At 44.4% G+C, this 21,933-nt stretch overlaps 1 protein-coding gene across 4 annotated transcripts in view; it reads right to left on the bottom strand.

Annotated features, from left to right (window-relative positions):
* SLC14A2 (solute carrier family 14 member 2) overlaps window positions 1–21,933 on the bottom strand; it is a 422,069-nt gene that overhangs the window by 9,711 nt on the left and 390,425 nt on the right. For 3 of the 4 annotated variants that reach the window (XM_019739711.3, XM_019739713.3, XM_019739714.3), the window contains 6 exons: window positions 21,491–21,665; window positions 4,717–4,839; window positions 2,390–2,472; window positions 1,488–1,647; window positions 560–749; window positions 99–227 (listed from right to left, as the gene is read on the bottom strand). In XM_019739711.3, the coding sequence (XP_019595270.2) occupies window positions 99–227; window positions 560–749; window positions 1,488–1,647; window positions 2,390–2,472; window positions 4,717–4,839; window positions 21,491–21,665 (860 nt within the window). The remainder of the gene's footprint in view (window positions 1–98; window positions 228–559; window positions 750–1,487; window positions 1,648–2,389; window positions 2,473–4,716; window positions 4,840–21,490; window positions 21,666–21,933) is intronic. The other variant, XM_074340040.2, reaches the window with a different exon arrangement.

The following is a 21,933-nucleotide window of genomic DNA, read 5'->3' as shown; positions in this document are numbered from 1 at the left end:
ATGCCACTTTAAAATCGAGTTTAGACAGACCGTCATGGAATTGGGATGGAAAGGCGGGCAGCCCCGCTGTGCACCCACCGCGTCAGAAGCAAACTTACCAAGCCATGGACATAATGATGACAGGGAGCAAAAGCCACCAGTAGTAGTCACCTTTGTCCGAGAACACGGCCATCAGTAGCCCCACGAGCACCCCGTTGTAGCCGTGAAGCCCTGCCGCGATGGCCAACCTGGGGGGAGAGAGGAGGGTTGGGGAAGTAGGGTCTCCCTCAGGCCCAATGCAGGGGCGCTGCCTTCTTGATTTGCCTTCTGAGTTCGATTTTTCTCAACTGGGACCTGATAACACACACCTTCAAACAGATGGCCCCATGTCACATTCCCCCAGACAATGTGTCATTGTGACAAAACAATCAAGGAATTGCTGTTTTTAATGATAAGTGTCCCTACTCTGAGGGGTTTCTGAGCTGGGACTCAAGCAATGAAGGGATGGGGAGATGGTGAATGGTGCCCCCTGGGAGTGACCTCTGGCCTCTTGCTTGGACCTTGGTCTCCTGGAACTTACTTGTCCTGACTCAGGAGGAGGGCTGTCAGAGTGGACACAATAGTACCCAAGCAGCCTGAGATGGCCCACCAGGGGTTCTGGATAAAGAGGCCGAAGACGATGAGGATGCCACTGATGGGATTGTTCACAAACATCACCTGAGACATGCCCCGGAGGACCCAGTCGAGGAACTGGAACACTGGGGACTTGTCTGAAATGGAACCGGGAGGCAGCCAGTCAGTGCTCAGGTGTGACAGCCCTGGACCAGGCCCCAGTGGGCAGGGGGAGGGCAGGAGGGAAGCCGTGCACCCTAAAAGCGTTCACAGGGAGCCAGCCCCCACAGTCATCTGCCACAGAAGAGGGTAAATCAAGAAACCAAGAGGGCATTTGACTGCCTAGAAAACTCTTCAGATCTGCTGCCAGCTGGTTGTGGTCTTTAGATTGTTTTTCCAGCAGATGCATACCCTGAGCTATCTGTGCCCCATGAGAGTGGCATGAATTTTTGAGAAGATGGATCCGGAAAGAAAACTCTCTTGCTGCATAGAGGGTGTCAAACCCTCATGGCCTGAGCTCTGGGGTGATTGCTAAAGAGAAACTACTGGAATAGTAGACACAATTGTCCTGGGAGTCATCTATAGGCAGGCATGTTTTTCTAGCATGCCAGCTCTAGAATCCAGTGCTAAAATACCTGACTGCAACGCTCTGATGGGATACTTGAGAAAGCATGACTGTTATGTTCAGCAGTGAGAGCCCACATACTTACATGTATTGCATCTACGTCCCAAGAGACTGTATGTCTGTCCTAACAGAAAAACTCCCCTTTTTGAAAGATCATAGAAACAGAACTCAATGTAGTCTATGGGAAACCGTGGCCAAGAGTTTCCCAGGGGATGACCGCAGGTGACCTTTCTAGGGGTAGGGTCAGACGCTGCTCTTACAGAACCTTTACCTTTAAGCCCCTCTCCACACTCCTTCATCTCTCCTGTGATGTAACTGAGGGCTTTGCTGATCCTTTTCCCACTGGCCGCCATGTAACTCTGAATCCAGGAAGTCTTGGAGATGCTCGTATCTACCTTTATCTCAGAGCTCTCCTCCATGGTGTCCAGATCCTGTCCGCGGACAAGAGAGAGGAAAGAAGTTCCCACATGCTGTGCTTCTGACACTGAAAAGTGGTGTTTGTGCTCATTTGGGGAGCAAGGTAAGATTTTCATTTGATATTTAGTGACATTTCTATTTAATCATCTCTATGTTTCCATAGACTAGACTATCTTTTGCTTTGTTTATCATGTTACCTCAGTTCATATGAGCAATGACCTTGAAATACAACAAGACAATATCTTTATTCTCGCTCTGTAGATGAGGGCTCAGCCACGGACATGTTCTCATTTCTAGAGGTCAAAGTCAAACAGTAGAATTGGGATTTCACCACAGAGCTTTAGATTCTTTTTTTTTTCTTCAAACTATTACTTCCACTACACCACACTCTTTCCAGAATAAATTATTTCTCCCTTGTCCAGCATGTCTAGTCTTTAAAATGTAACTGTCCATAAAATTAAACATGTAAAGATTCTATTTTTTGAAAATTGGCACTGGTTTGTTATCTAAATGCTTAAATGCCGGGTTTAAAGGAAGATGGATAATAAAGAATTCAAATAAAAGGGATATGAAACTTTATAAAGTAAACTGTGAAAAATAGACATTTTTATCCCAGGTAATTATGTTTCTAGAAATAGGAAGTCAAGAAAAGTTTGCTTAAAGTAGAGAACGCCTTTTCCAGACCTCAGGTCCCCAATCTGCACAGGCTCTGCGACTGTGGGGTTCTGCCGTTAGTTTGGGCCACTCATTACTCACAAGCAACTCGACCGTGGGCTTCCGGTATTGATAAGGAAAAGGGTCCTTGGTTTGTCTCTCCTGCTGTTCGGTTTTTCCAAACACTGGAGTTGGAAGGAAAGAACATCAGTTAGGACACCTCTCCCCTGGCACCTAGCTGCAAATCTCTTGCAAGGGTGGTGTTGGAATATCTGTGCTCCTTGTTCCATTTGAGGAAGCCCAGAACCATTGCATCTTGCAGCTGGAAGGACCCTTTTTTCTTTTACTGGTTCTGAAGCAATTTGGGCTCTCCCTTTGGGAAAAAATGCACGTCCTCGTGTAAACAGGACATTTTACAGAATTTAGGGAGTCCAAAAACTCAACTTACTTTTCGTTAACAAGCTGATTTATCTCAACCCCTATATTTTTTAGATGAGGAAACAGTGAGTTGCCCATGATCCCAAATCCAGGATTCTTTCTCCTACACCACAGGAAGGATGCGTAGGTGTGCAAAGAAAGGAACTTGGATACTATTGCTCATAAAGCATTAAGATGTTGAGCCATGCTGGATCTGTTTGCATTTCACTATGATTCTTCCCAACTGGAGGACCTTGGGCTGTTGGGGTCTCTTTTTCAGTTGAGTGTCTAGGAATTTTAGGTATTTTAGTAGCAACGCCTGGTTGGATTGACAAGTGATATCCATGTCATTATTTGAAATTGATTTTGGCATGTCCTTGTAATTCTAGAAAACTTTTGCAAAGTGGCTCTAAACATATTTTTAATCATTACCAGATAATTTATTTTTAAAGATAATCAATTTTAGTAGGATTTTTATACACCCTGAAAGAAGTTATGGCCCTTGGAAGTTTTGGTCTTGATGCTCTGGTTCCCTCTCGTGGTCAAACGTGAGAATGGCAGGCTGGGCTCTGGAATGCCCGGTATAGTATTCAGACTGAATTGGCTGTTCCCCAGTCTTCTACATGAGTCTTCAGGGTAACTAAGCTCTAGAAGAAATGCATTAAAGTCACCGTGTTCCCACTTTTGAGGGAGCAGGGACTGCAAGCACCAGGGTGGTTGGGAAGTTACACTATGCAGGAGAAACAATTAATTTTGGAAGCTTTGAAAGGAAGAGTAGGAAGCAAAGAGGAATGCTGTAGACTTAGAGGCCAGTGTGTGCGATATACCAATGGATTTGCTGTTTCTGTCTGAAGCTCCCCTTTCCCTGCCATCTCTTCAGCAATTGCCACCAACCTCCATCTCTGGCTCCTTTGCACGGGGCTGTCTGCCAGGCCTCCCCCTACCCCAGCCCCAAACTGTTATCTTAGGAGGATGTTTGGAGGGAGATTGTTAACCTTTTGAGGTAAACCATGCTCTCTTCCACACCATGCCCGGGGCACCTGACACACAAACTCCTGGGCTAGAGGGGCCCTTGAGATATCTTGATGCCCTCTCAACCTTGTATGATGTTTTTCTGTATCACTCCAGGTCCATTTCTCTGGTTGGCTACTTTGCATATGAAACGATGAAACTCAGATAAATTGGAGCTAGAAAGTCACTAATGCATCGTCTGGGAAGCACGTGGTGTTGTGAAAAGGACACTAACCCGGGAATCAGTTTTATCTCCTGCAGTGCCCTTCGCCAGCTGGGCAAGTTGGGCAAGTTGACTCCCCTCTGTGGGGTTTGGGGGGGGGGGAATTAGATTGCCCCTCTGCCCTGGCTCTCCATGAGGCTGCTCCAACCTTGCAGTTTGTTGGGGAGACCCCCCCCCACGCCCCTGCCCCACTCCTCCCTGTTTGCTACAACATGTCCTCAGCTTCTAAATCCAAGTTTCTGGCTCCCCGACCTGCTCAGCTTTGACTGCCTATTAGACCCCTCTCCCCCCACCCCTGTCTTGGGCTTTGGGAGCTCCCTCCCCTCCATGCCTCTCTACCTGTTCCCTTGGTCTTGACATTTCCACCACTGCTGTAGGCGAGAACTTTTCATCTCTATCCTTCTAGATCAGTGGTTTGTATCTTGGCAGCAAATGGAATCTCATGGAGAGCTTTTAAAGATCTTTAAGCCCACCCAGGCCTCTCCCCAGAATTAGAGTCTCCTGGGATGGGATGCAGGTGATTCTAATGGACAGCCAACTGTGAGACCTCCCGGCCTAGACTTACAGCGCCTCCTGCCTGTCCCAGCTCCAGGCTCCCATCCAGGGAGAGTCTGGACGCTGGAACCTGTGGCTGTGGTCGGAGATCAGCTGTAATAAGAACGAGCCTGATCCATAAGAGTGGCTCTCCCCGGCACCCTGTGAAGTAGGTACTGCCATTCTCCCCATTTTAGAGATGAGTAAATCAAGGACCCGAGAGTGAGGGGAAGGAAATGCACACCTTTGCTCCTCCTCCGAATGGACGACCACTCGATGTGGAACACGCTCCTGGGCTTGGGGAGCACGGCCTCTGCGCCCTCATCGGCCTTGGGGCTCGTCGCAGCTGGTTGCGCCCCACCACCACCTAGACAGGGAAAATGAGACAGGTCAGTGTCCCACGCTTGTCCCCACCCCGTGTGAGCCACGCAGAGAGCGAGGGAAAAATCACATGCAGAAGCTGGAAAAGAAAGCGGTATAGTCCAAAGCTGCAATAATAATTGTCTCAGCGTCTGTGTAAAACATCCAGCTTCTCCTTTCTTTCTGCTAAAACTTCCAATTCCTTTCCCCACAGAAACCATAACACACACGCACCTATCAGTATCAAGAGACAGATGAGCCCGTCGGCCATATTTCTCCAGCAAGGAACTACTCTAAGACCCACTTAACCGGACTTTGGACTGGTATGGCTGGTGGGCTGACTGCCTATTCCTGTTCCTCAGCCAGCGCCCTGGCCTCCATCTGTGCCAGGGAGTGAGTGTGTGTGTGTGTGTGTGTGTGTGTGTGTGTGTGGAGGGGGGGCCCAAAACTGGCTGCACATTAGAATCACCTGGCTGCTTAAAAAATGCCAAACCTCACCCCAGACCAAATTAAAATATTAAAGTGTTGTTTTTTTTTAACGCCCACAGCATTGAAAAGATGGCTTTAATGTACAACTTGAGCTGAGAACCCTGATCTACGTTCTTGCTACTCCAAGTGTGGTTCCCAGACCAGCATCATCTGGGAGCTTGTTAGACATGCAGAATCTCAGTTTCCACCCAATTAATGGAATCAGAATCCGTATTTCATCGGGTGCTCTGAGTCATTTCTGTGCACATTAAAGTTTGACGAGCACCAATTGATGGGGTGGGCAGAGTCCTGAATCTGTGATCAGCTACAAGAAACCCTCTGCTGTGCATACCTTATTATTTTAAATTTCCACACATGGGGAGAGCAGAGCACTTCTCACTTGGGACAGGGTTTCTCAAAGTGTGGTCTGAGAACCGACAGAACCAAACCACCTTGGAGACTTGTTAAAATGCATGCTGCTGTGCCCACCCCAGGGCCGTTAGAATATTTGTTGGTCCCGAGGTGTGCAGTTTTAACATTTTCTGCTTGGGGTTCCGGCGCACATTACAGTTAGGTGGTCTAGTGGTTGCCTGGAACAGCAGCGAATACTCACACCGTGTCGCACACTTTCTAAGTTAACTCACTCGGCCCTTTTAATAATAGCTTCGAACTGATAGGACAGGCAGACCAATTAAGTCAGTATATCTCAAGGTACTGTTCAAGCATCATTATCTTTAGTTTTAAGCTCATTACATGAGTTAATGTACTAAGGTAGTTGAATACCACTAAAAATAAATAAAATGAACTCTTATCTTAAAAAAAAAAAAAAAAAAAAGAAACGGATAGGGTAGGCATTATCTCCAAAAGATGGGAAGCGAGGGCTCTGAATGATTTCTGAGGCAGCCTCTCAACAGCAAGCCACGTGACCCTCAGCCCTCCATCCTTTTTCTGCATCTTTGCTGCCAAGAGTCTTGTTTGTAGACCAGTTTCACTGACTTTACAGGGGGCTTGTTCAAAATGCAGACTCTCAGGCCCCATCCCAGACCGACCAAACTGGAATCTGTTTTTTAACAAGATTCCCCAGCTGACTTGTGTGCACATCAAAGTTTGAAAGCACTGGTCTAGATTGCACAGCTCGTGTAGAAATGACTTGAGCAAAGCCCAGAATATATTACGGCCGACAACCTGAGCACGTATGGGACGTGCATGAACAAGGACAGGGGTTCGTCTACACCCTCAGATTGGAAGGTAAAACATGTGACCATGTCCCTTCTCCCCAGGCTCAGGATGGGGAGAAGCTCCTGTTTCAGCATCCTGTCTGGGGGTCACCATAACTCCTTAGGCTGGAGAAGACCTCTTGACCATGTGCTTCAGAGACACCTGGAATATCATTCCACCCTGGGACACCTCTGCAGATGGGGTTCATGCAGGGGGACAAGGACCGAGGGGGGATCATCGCATCACCTGACAAAGAGGGGCGTTTTCCCATAGCACTCATCCCCAGTGCATGGCTACCTGGCTGGAAGGGCACCTCTCCCAGGAGCAATTTCCCGTTGCTCCTTGTACTTCATATGCCAAGTGTGGGCTGCCCCAGACACCCCCTGGACAGAGCAATATTTTGATCTTAGCATCATAGACTCAGAACTGTATGGAGCTTCAAGATCATACCTCCTATATCCAGAGAAACCAACTGCCCAAACCACGCAGCTCATTAATCATGGCATAGCCGGGAAATGCAGCCAGGTCTCCTGACTCCCAATTCACCGCTCTATACGTGGCTGCAGAAGGCCTGGCTCACCATTCACGCGCTAGCTGTGCAGGCCCATATTACTATGAGTTCCTAGAGCTGATGTCCCAGTCACAAAAGACAAAAACAAAGGGCATCTCTCTTTCCTTTGCAAACATTTTTTGTCCGTGTTTGGGGTCAGTTGGGAAGTGGCACCAAATACGGTCTGACATGGTGTCAGTTCTGGGCTTCGTGTAGCTAATAATGGAATGCCGGGCTGCGGACCACGCAGGTTGGGCAAAAGCTCCTCAAGATATGCTGGCCAGGGGTTGAGAATGACCGGTGGGAGAAGATGCCACTAAGAAGATCAGAGATAAAGTAACACATTTCCCGAGGCTGTGAAAAAACTTAAAGGTAAGGTAATAACAATTTAGTGCCACCTTTGGGACCAACTGTCACAACTTTCATAAAAGATAAAGGCAATTTCAAGAATATCATGAGCACATCCATCAGATGGTGCATTGATGTGGGGAAAGGAGACAGACACAATCACCCTGGCTGGGAACCGGAAGTCACTCATTTTTGCACGGCGTTTTCCAAGTCATGTAATTCTTTATGCATTGACAGTTTCCTTCCTTGCAGGCATGGCTCCCAGAAAGAAATACACAGACCCCGCAGGGCTGACTTTGCAAACCCAACCTATGGAATGATGACAGATATTTCGAAGGGATACCTGTCATTTCTTTCTCATGTTGTTATGAAGATGAGATAATGCTTGCAAAATGCTCTGGACAATAACTTTGCAGTGCTTACACATGGTGTACCTGCTCAGAGAGGCCACTTCTCTTGGATGGCGCATGCCCCTCTGCTCCAAGCACGATGGCTCCTTATCTCAGTGCATGCCTGGCATTTTACATTTCCCAGCATTGACTCTTCCCTTACCAAGTATCAATTATGTGCTGTTGTCTGTCACCTTTACAGGTCATTGTGAAGGTCGTTGACCGCCAGGGTTGTACCAGTTTGCCTTGGCACTTGGAGCACCTAGCATGAGCCTGGTATGCTATCGGCACTCAGAAGCATTTGTTGAATAAATTAATGAGGGATAATTATACTACATATTTTAATTTCTGCATGGTATAACAAACAATCATTGGGTACTTCAGGGTATTGAACTATTTTTTAAAAATAATAAATCTCATCATAAATGTTAAAGTCTTGATTAATATTCAAATAAAGGTGAGAATCTTTTATAGTTTAACAAAGTCCTCGATAACCTGTGGGTAAACATCAGAGTTGAGTAACTCCTTGGCATGCCTGCGTGGTGTAAAAACTCCTGCCCTCTCCTACTCTAACAAGCCTTTTAAGTGTCCCAGTGTATGTAGCTTCACACTGGGGGCTGTTCAGGACCATTTCAGGGGCACGGTCCCTGCCCTCGAGGATTGCCACCACCCATGTTTTAATAGGCAAGTGTCCAACGATGCTTTTCTTCCATTGACTCAGAGAAGGAAAAAATAGTTATGAGCCATCATGATTTGTCTGGAAGAACTTTTTCTGGAGAGTTAGTATCCCACACCTCTACTGACTTCTAACATACAGAAATGCCAACCGTTCAGATATCCATAGTCAAAAAATTTTTGTAGAAGAGCCCACCTGTCAAATACAATTTTGAAGCTTACTGCAATTTCGAGGGGAACAAAAACAAACCCAAATCATATATGACATCTCTTAGAAGAGGAAAAATGATTTAGTCACTCTTCCTGAAAATCAATCTTTACTCAAACAGGTTCATGCCTATATACTTTCCACAAGTTCTTTCTCAAGTTTTGTATAGGTTTCACTGTCTCCTGGAGGTGGATCAATGCTGTCTATATATCACAACATATGGAACATCTGGGACCTACCATTAAGACCCATTTGTCATCCCTTCCCAGATCACTGGGTCTCATATTCCTCCAGCCTACTGTTTGTGGACACACCCACACATCACAAGGCAATTTCCTAGCTACTATGCCAGCATGACTTTTTTCGAAGTGACACATTGTATATGATTTGATTTTTTTTCTATATCCAGTTCTATCTACATGATTACACTGGCCACAATTTGGGCCTATGTTTCTCCATGCAGAAGTTGAGCTTTGCACTATGACTTGTCATTTCCAGGGCTACTCTGTGTGTGTGTGTGTGTGTGTGTGTGTGTGTGTGTGTGTGTGTGATATGAATGCCTATGAGTGGTAAATGGGATGGTATCTTTTTCTGTGAAGTTGTGTTTCATTGACATTTTCAAAGATCATTCTCTAAACTATCAGAGGCATTGACTGTTAGAATTGGAAAGGCTTTTGAGATTATCCAGTCTAGCTCTCTCATTTTACAGATGGGAAAACTGAGGCCTAGAGAAATGAAATGACTTAGTGGAGTTCAGACAGATATTGGCAGAGCCAGAAGTAACTAGTACACAAATCTATCCTGTCTCTTCCCTTACAGTCTAAGATTTATTTCCTTAAATTTTCCTTCTCATTAGGGATTTATTTTTGGTCTGTCAATTCGAGTCAGCTTTTGAATGTAATAGCCTAATGAGGTACTCTAAAATCCATTCCTCTTTCCTTTGGGGGATTCAAGAAAAACCCTAAAGTCTTCCTGAGCCTTCCTAATATATCTGCACTGGGGAGGTGAGTTGTGAGGGGGATGCACAGAGTAAAAATGAAGGCCAGTTTCATTGGAACACTTGAGATAAATTATTGGGAATTCCCAATTTTTTTCATTAGTAATTTGTAGAGAAGGTATGAGTCACTGTAATCCTGATAAGCGAGACTTCATCCTCATAGTAAATGCTTTAAACTCTCTTCCTCTCCACACAATTGACTACCGGTAGTTGGTTAATGGACTCGCCTACATTTTGTTTTGTGCTGCTTTGCTTTGTTTTTGGTTCACTCCATGGAGAAGACATTAATAAGCATAAATGAGTTGGTACCTCATTTAACCTCAAGATACCTCGTGATAAAAAAGAGTGCAACGGTCGAGTAGACTCTCTGTAACTGGGATAACGCCTGTCTGATCGGTCGCCAGAATGGCTTTGCCCTCTGTTCCCCCTGTTCCCACCCCAGCCCACACCCTCAGAACTGCATGTCTATATTGTCAATCTCCCTGATTTTGATCTCCCTACTTTCAAGCCATTCTGTCTTTCAACCACTAGGCCATCTCATTATGTGACTCTTAGTCAATAATCTACATGGCTCTCTATTGCTCAGAATATAATGGTCAAACTCCTCCACCTGGCTTTCCAGATATTTCTCTAGATGGCTAACTTCCTGCCTTGGCACTCTGGCCTTATCACTGGCCCTCTGTGCTTTCTTCCTCTTCTCGCCTAATTTCTACCCACCCATCAAGTTCCGGTTTATATTCTACCTCCTCCAGGAAGCCATTCTTGGCTTATTTGTCTGTATAAATCATTCCATGCTTTGAATTCCCATTGCATTTGCAGAAGACTCTAGACTATATCTTTCCAAGTTAGGGCCCTGGTGAAGTTTTAGATTGATAGTTACCATACACATGAAAAGTGACTAAATCCTTTCCCATCCAGTGAAACTACTCGGAATGATCAATCCTTGACCAAGTGACCTTTGAGTCTCGGCATTCACTGAAGGAAACTGAGGCCCAGAGAGAAGTGGCTCACCTGAGGCCACACATCTGGTCAGTTATGGAGCCAGGTTTTGATTCTTTAACTCCTGCAACATAAATGTTTTACGGATGGTTGGAGCTTTCCCAAATTATATCAATGGACTTGTGACATTTTTTATTTAAAAAAATTATGAATTATTTCATATCCTAAAAGGAGTAACAAAAGTTACCAAAACCAAAAAAAGCAAAATTCCACCTGTATATTATTACATCTGTGACACCCAATGAAAGGCTAAGGAAAGTTCTGGGCCATGGTACACCCGCTTCTTCTCTTGTGGCAACATTTCCATACTCCCTTTCTCTACATTCTGTTGCTCACCAGCCCTCTCTATGGCAAACATAGCTAATTGATTATAGCATTTTCCCAGTAAGTTTCAATTCAGCCTCAGAACCCTTCTTAACACAATGCTCCAGAAATCAATACCAATTAGTCAGAGTTGGCACTTGAGAGTAAACTTATTTTCCCCCCACTAACCTTAAAGGAAGGTGTGGATGCTGCACAAGCTCAAGAGGAGGGTTATACCAAGGCCAGGGTGTTGATAGCAGGCAAAAGCCTGGCCACGGGTCCTTCCAAGTCTCACAGCATAGTCTTCCCTCAGCAAGGTCACCAAGACTCATATTGTTTGGTGCCAGTTTTGGAGGAGATCACATACCTTCCAAGGTTATCCATTCTCTGATCAGATAATGTCAATATCCTGGATTGTTGTTCCTTACGGTAGAGCTATCTGTCTTCCAGAAACATCTACTCTCTGTAGCTACACAGAATATGTCTACAGTAATCTAAGATGACCTTGTAAGAAAGGGGCAGCAAGAAAACAGGCTGTTAAGCTGGGATGTTAAGATGTTTGTGGATACTGAGATGGTCTAGTTCTATCGGCATGTCTGTAGAAGGGGTCAAGACCTGAGCAGAGAGGTGAAAATGCCTGGATTAGTGCCACCATCCTGGAAGCAGCAGACTTCTGGGAGAAGGTTTTCAAATTTACCTCATTAGCATCCCACAGCTCAACAGGTGCTGCCGTAGGAACCATACCAATATTACAGCTGTGGGTTACAGAATTGTGGAAAGGATGGCAAACAATAGGAAGACTCCACCAGAGGGCAGGAATGGTGGTAAAGGGATCTGAGGGATGCTGGGTTAACCTGACCCATCACCAGGTGAGCAAGAAGAGCTCAGGGCTGTGAGTTAGGACACCTGGGCATTTGTCCAGGCTCTTTTATCACCTGGACACTCTGTGGTTTCCTCATCTATAAACTGAGGGGTTTGAACGATAAAAAAAGAGCTCTTCCAGTTTGAAGCTTCCAGAATCTAAACTCCCTTTGGAGTTGTTAGTAAAGCTCCCCAGACCAGGACTGGCCTTCCCCAGATACGACAGCTCAACACAAGAAAGGAACAGGAAAAGATCAGCTTTTCCTTTTTCTCTTCCTTTGAAAAGTCAGATGGCCCTGTTGACGAGGGGGTCTGCCTGACCCAGTTCTCTCCCCCAGGACCTCTTACCTGGACTCTTCTTGATGTCCTGTGCAGGACTCTAGACCGTTGGGATTTGGGAAGAAGCTTCTTTCTGATTGGGAGGTGTCTCTGGTCCTCAACTTCAGGCGTTAGACTTCTCCCTAAACCCAAACTCCTTCACTTCATGGAGCCCTCCAGCCCATCCTCTTGCTGGCTTTCTGTAAATTCCCTTTTCATTTCCTTACTCTAAGGATGGCACATGTCTTCCGGGTGAGGAAAGGTACCATGAAGGAGGAGGGAGAGGAAAGACAAATGCTCTTTCTGTAGTTTCCCCTCGCTCACTCTGGCCTTCCTGACAAAAGATTACTTCCTAAATTCCCTGGGGAATCCTGGCTCCGGCTACCATGGTTCCCTGACCTGGTTTGAACAGGCAGGTTTTCTTTAAAGGGGCAGAGCTGGGGACTGTCTAGCAGTAGCTTTCCTGTCCTCCTTCAGGCATTATCATCCAGTTATGCCTCTCATTAGAATTCTCGATTCAGTATTTGCCTTTAAAGCAATCATCTAAGTGTTGTCTCCTCAGGGGGTCAATTTGCCTTTCAACCTCAATACACTCACTCAGTTCCCCTTACAGGCAGGGCACAGGCTGGGGAACAGTATTGCCATCCGCATCTTGATGGAAATTTCTGTGCAGCCCAATACGAGATGCCGTCTTTCTGGTTCAGTGGAAATTTTCAGACCTTTCCTCCTTCTAACTTGTACTATCTGATGTTCTGGGGACTCACCATGGGACCCTCTCAGCGCAAGAAGGGTATGACCTAACACCCAACGCCAGAAATGACGCTGAGCTCTATATAGCAGGGAAGCCGGCCCTCCCAAGTCCCATGAGGCCATGGTGTCTGGCAGGCTGGAGTTTGGGGAAAGGGGCCCAATCCAAACATGTTTTGTTTGGTTTTGTGGTATAATGGGTCAAGCATCACCCCCTCCCGGGCTTGTGTACCCTTCTCTCCTCCCCCCGCCGCCTCCATTCTGTGACAGGGTGTGAGGTGGCTTACCCAGGTCCAGAAACAGAACCCCACACTGAGGAAATTAGCTACACCTGAATAGACAAACTCCCCGCTGACGTCAAAGCCCCCCTAAGCACCGTGCCAGGTGTTTTGAAACTGCCAAAGAGGGACCCTGATCATGCAGGGCCTTCAGAAGAAGGAAAGCAAACAAAAGTGGGGGGTGTGGGTAAGGGGTCGGGGGGAGAGGAAACTGGCAGGCCCCAAATACCAGGGACAGGTGGGGAACTGACTGCAGACCAATTCCCTGCACGGGGAACTTCCCTTGATGTTACAAATTCGAAACTCATGGCTGTCTGCTGATGACATTGTTCCTTGTCTCCCAGCTGGCTGGTCTCTTGGCTCAGCCCTGGATACCCATCCATTGCCCTCTTGCTCTAGCTTCTCCTGAGGGCTCCTGAACTTCTTGCAGTTCCCTCACTCCAGTCCCCTAAGCATCCGTGCCAAAAGTAACGGGGATGATACTACCTATGTATAATATGTCACCAGTTTGAAAACACAGAAAATGACTACTCCTGAGGAGCCATCCAGGAAGTTCACATGTTCTTCCAGGATCCAAGTGGAACCGTGGTGCCTCACAGTGTAGTGAGTATCAGTCACACACACACTAGACACAGGCTGGGGCAATTAAGTGCCCTCCTGGAAAGTAGACTACCAAAATGGAATCTTGTCTCTGCTAGGTCTTATTGAAGATGGCAGCTCAGATACCAACAGCTCCTAGGACATCTGTCTATACCTACAGGTTATTTCCTTGAAGGCTCCGTCAATCAGAATTCACTTCAGAACTAAGTTGTCTTCACAAAGCTTATGGCTCTCTTCTTCAACTCGACATTTTCAACCTCATAGAGAGAGGAGGCTGCATTGACCACTAAACGTGGAGAATTCAGATGCCTCCAGAGGAAAAGGCCAGAGTTCATGAGGAATAAATGTAAGCAGAGCTAAAAATTCTCCAAAGAGCTATTAATACTTCCTTTACTTCGTTCTGTTCCAGCAGCCTGTGCAGCTGTAGGAGGCGGCTAGGGACTCCTAGTTATCAATTCACAGAGTTTAGGGACTTTTTTGGCAATCTCCTGACCTCCCTCCTTGGGACCTCGGAAATCTAGTTCCATTAGGAACAGAAGGATTCCCTATGAATTCATCTATCTTCTCTGAATGGCAAGAGTCAGAAAAAGCCAAGCAAGTTAAAAAATCTCCCATAAAAAGTGAAGGCCTTTAAAGTTGCCAAATGAGACTGTGTTTTATTGAGTAGAAATCATAGCCACACTGAAACTACCAACCCCTACCTGGTTTTAGATTATAGCTGTCCCCAGGCTCTCACCACCTTTATGACCCGAGAAAACAAAGCCATGTGCTTCAATTTGTTTGTCCTTTCCTACAGGAAGCACAAACAAATTGAAGCACATGGCTTTGATGTAGCCACAGACACAGGCAGGAAGATCAAGTTCCTCGATGGGCAGATCTTAGAGGATTGGCCAGGGGAAGACCCCCCTGAGAGGGGAGCGTGATAGGGAACAGAAGGGCCAGCACAGGGTACAGTTGAGTGATGTCCGTCCCTTAGCTTGCACCCACACAGCAACCATGTTGATCATTTTGGTAAACCGACCAAATAGCTAACTGGTTAAGCTCCAGGGAAAGCTGTAAAAGGCAACAATTGTATATTTTTGGTACATTTGACCTTTATGTTCTTAACTTTTTGCCACCTCAGTGATACCTCCTCCTCCTCATTCCTCTGCGTGCACTTGGGGCCACAGAATCACAGAAACTTGGAGTTGGAAGCGAAAGTTTACAGTGGTCATCTGGTCTACCCCCACCTAAAGCAAGCATCCCCAACAGGCTTTCAGTTCCTGCTCCTGCACTGCCCGACCAGGGAACTCAGGGTTGCACAGAACAGCCATTTCTTAGGCAACTTTCATTGTTAAAAACCACCCCTCTCCACTGATGCAAACTCTGCCTGCTAATCACTCCCTCGTAGTGGTCCTTGTTCTATGCGCTGACGTAATGTTGAGGGAGTTGACTTCTTCTCCCCCATGGGCTGCATCATACTGCAGACAGTCACGGTCCCAGCCATTTCTTCTTTTCTCTAAGCCAAATACAGGCCTTTATTATCATTCCTGACGAGACGAGGGGGCTCCAGACCTTACTCACCCAGCTTGGCCTCATCCCAGCACGCCAAAGACTCTCTTAAAATGTGCTACCCATTTGTTTTCTTTGTACTTTTCCCTTCCTTTTTCTTTCAACCAATTCTCAGAAATGATTCCTTCAACCTAAGATACAAATGATTAATCATGCTTACTGTGTTACCTTCCCAGGACTGTTCATATTTTAACAGGTTCAAAGCCTAAAACTGAAGAGATGGCCGGGAATGTTTGGGTGGGAGGTAATGGTAAGATAAAGGAGGAGAGGCACAGCAATTTCCTGGATCTCTTAAAATCCTGCTTGACACTTTTCCTTAACAGACGACCAACCCAAGCGGATAGTTCATGCAAAGCAATGAAACTGATGCTGCGAACTTATGTGGCTCAGAGAATCTGTGGTGTGAGCCTCATTTTCACCTCAGGTGAGACTATTCCCCTGGCCAGGCAAGTCCCCATAAAATGAATTCCTTGAAGGCAGGAACTGGTCTGATTCTTTCCTGGTTTGTTGTCAAATGGGGGCCTGAGTAACATATTAATAGTTCCTCATACAATATCTTCTGGATGAATGAGTGAATGAGGTCACGCCACAAGGCAGAGTGTCCTAGGGGCTTGGCTCATGAAAGTTGGCAAGTGTCCCTAAGCAACCAACCAATACAGGGGCTCATCAGTCATGGAATAAGGGGAAGAGGCAGAAATTTGGGAACACAAGTTACCAGAAGCTATATTTGATTTCTGGAGCAAGAGGATATAGACAACAATGAAAAAATAATTTAAAGACATGTGGAGATTAAATTTTGGCCCCCATGCTAAAGATATTCTGAAATGAAAAACATTACTTATGAATTAAAAAATTCAATTTATCTGTTGACGTGAAGGAAAGAAACGCTACTGTTGGGGTGTGAATCAGTGGTCTAGAAGATAAAATGGAGGAAATATCTCAAAGCGGAGCAAAAATACAAATGGTAAAAATTGTGAAAAAGATGGACAACTTGGATCAGGGATCAAGCAGACCTGACATACGGATAGGGGAAAATCATACAACCTTCTAGAAAGAAAGAACAGGTTGTTTACAAAGGGAAAAGCATGAGAAGCCAGAAACACTTGGAAGCCAGAAAATGGAAGCACAACAGCTACAGACAACTGAAGAGAAAGGTTGCAGCCCACAGACCCCATCCTGAGCTAAAATGTCATTTATTCACTAGGAGAAAGAAACCGTGGACATGCAAACAGTCAGAGAACATGTCACCTGTATTATTTCATATATTATTTGAATAGTCAAGAAAGAGTCCTACACAGGTAATTAATGAATCAGAACAAAGATCACAAAACAGGGGAAGGTGAAGAATATAGGAAACAGTGATATAAGGTAAGTAAGGTCCAATATAAATAGTAAACTCCAAATGGACAATGATAGAATTACTGGGAATGTGTGATATAGGGGTTAAGAAGAATTCTTGGGGGGAAAAAAGGGTTATTGCAAGGGAAAAAAATTAAAAATGATAAATGATCTTAGCAAAATCCGAGGGTGGGTGACCCTGGAGAAGTAAAAATGTGTTAGGGACGGGGTGTGGGACTGGGAAGGAGAATTGTAAAAGTATTATAAAGGTTTTCATTCCTCAGTGTGAGGAAGGAGCACTGGAGAAATGGGGTATCTTGCCAGGCTAAACTATTTGGCATCTTGTTTTTATATAATAATAGAGAAATATACTTCTGATTATGAGTATTGGGAAAGAGGTAGGAACGACTGGAAAAGAATAACAAACCTTCCAAATAAGCAAAGGGAAGAAAGAAAAAGATAGTAACATGATTAAAAGTGCAAAATGAAGAAAGTGAAAAAGCAAAAGCAGTAATGAAAAATAAATAGTAAACAATAAAGTGGAAGAAATAAAACAAGCGTATTTATTGACTGTTACACAAAATATGAAGAGGTTGGATTATCTTATGAAACTAAAACATTGTTCTATGTTATTTTAAAGAACTATAGTTAAATCAGAATGATAAAGTTAACAGAAAATCATAAAAGTTAAAACAAAGGGACAGGAAAATACTGGAAGAAAGTAGGTGTGGCAACATTAAAGTCAGATATGTTGGAATGAAGTTAAAAGCACTAACAAGGATAAAAACGGTAGTTTGTAACAGTGAAAGATAAAATTTATGAAGAATCAATGATAGTCAATAGGCATCAAAAAATATAGCAGCTACATATGAGACAAAAGTTTTAGAAATACAAAGAGTTTAATAAAACTATACATACAATTATAGTTGAATTTTAATAAACCCTTTTCAGAATTAAGATCCCATTGACAAAAAATAAGCACATAGAAGAATTGAATGATGCAATTAATCAATCAATTTAATATGCATTTTCTTCAAATAAAAATTTTGCATTTTATGTGTCCAAAATCAATCAAGTACTTGGCTACAAAGAAAAATTTGTAAAGTTTTAGAATAGAGATTTTACAGGCCATATTCTCTGCTTATAATCCAATTAAACTAGATACAGAAAGTTAAAAAATATCAAAAGATCCTAACTGTTAGAAATTAAGAAATACATTCTTAAAGAATTCTTGGATCAAAGAGAAATTAAGACTAAAATTACAAACTATTTAAAAACTGATGCAAGTAGAATACTTCATTCCAAAACCTACAGTACACAGCTAAAGCTGTACTCGGGAAAAATAATAGTCTTAAATGCCTTTGTTGCTAAAGAAGAGAGATCTAAAATGAAGAAACTACGTCAATTTTAAAACAGGAAAAGAAGAACATTTGAACCACAAGAAAACAGAACAAAAGAACCAGTAAAAGAGAAAACAAAACAAAACAAGTATAATAGAAAGGACAAATAAATTTCAAACTGCTTCTTTGACCAAGCCAATAAAATAGATGAACCTCTCACAAACCTGATTAAGGAAAAGAGAGAGCAAAATTACATAAGATGAGAAATTACACAGAAGACAAAGCCACGAACGCAGAAGAGACTGAAATTATTGTGAGAACATTATGAGTAACTCTATGGCAACAAAAAATGTAAAACTAAAGACAATGGATTATTTCCCAGGAAACAAACTCTCAAGTTTGACCAAGAAGAAGTAGAAAACTTGACTATGTCGATTATCATGGAAGAAATTGGAAAGGTAACTCGAGATTGATCATTTAAAATTGCAGCAAGACAGCTCTGTTTCATGCTGACAGTGGAACTCTTTAGTGTAGGAGAGAAGATGAAAAGATGGGGGATGGTGAGACCAAAGGGAGAAGAGATGAGAAGATTTGGTGATGGGACAGTGGAGAGGGGTGTGTATGATAGAAAAAGAGAGTTAAGACAGTGTCGCCGCTAAAGCCGCCTTCTCCCCAAACCCACACTCACATTCCTATTCTCTTTAATGATTGATTATTAATGTTTATCCATAAATACGTATGTTCAACTACCATTTATACAACCAAGAGCTACTGCTAGTAGTTGGGGTGATAGTGGAAAAAGCTGGGATGTGGGCCCTAAAACCCTTCTCTTTCCTTCCTGGTGGCCTGCTCTTATGCAACCTTATGTTGGTGGTAAGAATCTGTAAGTTTAGGGCTTTCCTGCTACTCATTTAGGGTCAGTGAGATGGGGAAGTGCTAGTGAAGGCGGGATAAGATCACTTGGGAAATCTGTCCTGTCCTGTTAGACTATTTGGCTACTTCCGAGGACATGTGGGTATCTGTCCATGGCCTGTGGACAGGGTAAATTGCACTGGGCAGACTTTTCTTAGAGGGGTGGGGATTTCCACTTCTGCCCCACACTTATCCATGTCCACGAGAGAGACACAGCATCTGCCCGCCAGCCTGGCTTAATGAGATTTGTTCTGCCTCCAGAAGGAGCTTGCTTAACTACATTTGGGAAATACCATCAATTTTTTGCATCTTAGCCCGGAGAGATGGTTTTAAAAGCAATTATCACTCCTGTATGACTTCTTTCAGCAAATTAATTCAGTGATTAATAATACTTCATCCAGGCATTTCTTATTATCAAACTAGTTGATAATTTGTTTTTCTATTTCTACATAAATATCTGGCTATGTTGATCATAGTGTTTTATAGAATTTCGGGGGCCCTGTGGCTTTTCCAGAATTGCAGGACGTATTTTTTCCTTTTCCCGACTACTTAGCTTTTATCCATTTGTCTTCAAATTAGTTTGGCAGCTTACAATACAGTTAACTTTTAATTCTTAGGGGGGTTAAAGTGGGAAGTTCAGAGAAAAAATACCCAAAAACCAGATCCCTGTGACCAAGGTGGTACCTTGTAAATGACAAACTATGAAGTGGGGTGGGAAGAGAAGGGGAAAGATAACGATATCCAAGTGAGCTGAAAATTTTCATATCCAACTCGTTTTCCTCTCCTGGAAATCCAGCAAAAGGCAGTTGCCATCAGAAATAATTCTTGGGCGGAGCTTCTCAAGAGAGGGCTTGATGGAGAGGAGAGAGGATCTCCTAGGGCAATTTGCAGAGTTATCTCTGGTTCTAGTATCTCTCGTTAGAATACCTTGGGGGTCTCCCCTCCATTTTGGGTAATTGAGCTTCATCTGGACGCCCGGTGGGAACTGAAGTCCCCATCTCTGCTATAGAGGCATTAGTGCATCATAGGTTAGGGGGACCACCTGGCCTTCACACTCCCTTCCAACTCTGAGATGCTATAAGCCTCCCTGCTCTTCCTGCTGGAAACTCCTGCCCTGAAGGTCATAGTTTTTTCTTCTTCAAAATCAGAGTGAGGGGGCTGAGGATGGTGAGCCTTAGGGGTTGTCCCTAGACTTTTATGTAGAAGGAGGGACAGTGCACATCACTGGGTCTGTCAATTTTCTGAGAACCTCAGGGCAGATCTTCCTGACTCTGGTCATATTCCTCTTATTTGAGTCCCCTCCATATCCTAAGAAACTTCACACTATCACCCAGCATTTCAATGCCTTTGTGGCTACGTCTGTCGTAAAGAAGCCGGTAGTGTCCTCGGGGCCTGCCCACTGCCCATCAGCTCCTAATTATTACTACGGTTATTATGCATAATAGGCTCTGGCAAACCATTGCTTGGAGGCCAAATCTAGCTTGCTGCCTGTTTAATGAAGTCTTATTGGAACACAACCACGTTCATTCATTTACATATTGTGTAAGGGTGTTTTCTGCTACAATTGCAAAAGAGACTGTATGGCCTCTGGAGCCGAAAATATTTTACCCTTTCTGAAAAAGTTTGCCAACCCCTGATCTATATATAACTAAAGACTGAACGCAAGCTAATGACTATACTAATCGGGAAGCCAAATTATGAAATTCATGGATAATTGTTTGTCCTTCTACAGACAAGGCTAATCATTTAAGTAGCATAGACCGCATAGAGCCTCCAACGCCCACAAGCAACTAGGACAACGAAGTCAATTTCCCCAGCTTTCCACACACCAAGCTCAGGTACTTTCCTCAACTGAAACTTCTGCTCAAATTTGCTGGTTTGAGCTACACTGAGAAATGCTTATCCTTCATGATGAAAGTCATATATAGGATTCTAAGTGATGATTGATTTCCTTCCTGCTATGGAATAGCATCTTACCCTTCACTCTGAATGCTGGAGTCTCCCTATTTAGATACATTCAGTGTCCTAGTTGTCCCTGTTTTGACTATCACCGTGAAATTCTTCTCTTTTATATAAAGCTGGATGTGCCCATCGGCCATTAGCTCTGTGCACTATGCCACCTTCAATTCTTTGCACGTGTCCCCTGAATTTTCACCCACTCTGGTCTGCCTATGCACCACTCAGCAAGTTCATTTTTACAGCGTCTATTATTTAGTTAAGTATGCCGAGAAGATGATCTCTTAACCACCTTCCCCAAAGACTGAAATACAAATAATGTTTCTGCTTGAAGTCGATGGCATTTAACACACATGCTTTACTTCTAATTCCAGCAAGCTCATTCCCAACTTCCTCTAATGTTACACGATAGATAGTTATGGTGATTTGGGGATGGAGAGAAAACCACCACCAGGAAAGAGAGTTCCAGGTGTGTTTGGTCCCACACGGTGCAAGGAGAGGCCAAGGTAAACACTGCAGCTGATTGACCCAGAACTGAAAGTACAGGGAGCAGACATTAGTTCCAGGCAAAGAACATTTCTGCCTGGAACTTGGCTAGTCACCGCTGGGGGCCTTCTCTTCTTCACTGCTTTTCACTGTCAGGTAGTAGATGCGGTTGGCCTCTGGGTAGGTGACTTTGCTGAGGGGGAGCCTGTAGATGGCGGGGTTGTTGGTTGTCAGGAGCAGGAAGATGAGGGTGGAGAGGCAGAAGGCCCAGGTGCCTGGTGGCACACCAACCTGGAAACAAAAGCACCGGGGTCTGAAAATGTTCCCAGGCTCCAGGGACCCGGGGGAAGAAGGACATGGTAGGGGTTGAGGATGGAGGTCCTCCCCTAGTGACGGCATTGGTGTCTGGACACATAACCTCCGAGTCGTTGGTCTAGGAATTTGAGGTGCTGTCACCTTTGCACACGATCAGAATCTCTTAATTGATGGGGCTGAAAATTGACCCAGGAATGGATGATCTCCCACATTCAGCCAAACACGAGTACTTCTCTCTGTCCAT

Source organism: Rhinolophus sinicus, chromosome 4 (genome assembly GCF_057876585.1).
Source record: "Rhinolophus sinicus isolate RSI-liver-muscle chromosome 4, RSI-T2T, whole genome shotgun sequence".
In the NCBI taxonomy this organism is placed as follows: domain Eukaryota; kingdom Metazoa; phylum Chordata; class Mammalia; order Chiroptera; family Rhinolophidae; genus Rhinolophus; species Rhinolophus sinicus.
The sequence above is the reverse complement of the archived record's forward strand: the minus strand, read 5'-3'. Positions and strand labels throughout refer to the sequence as shown.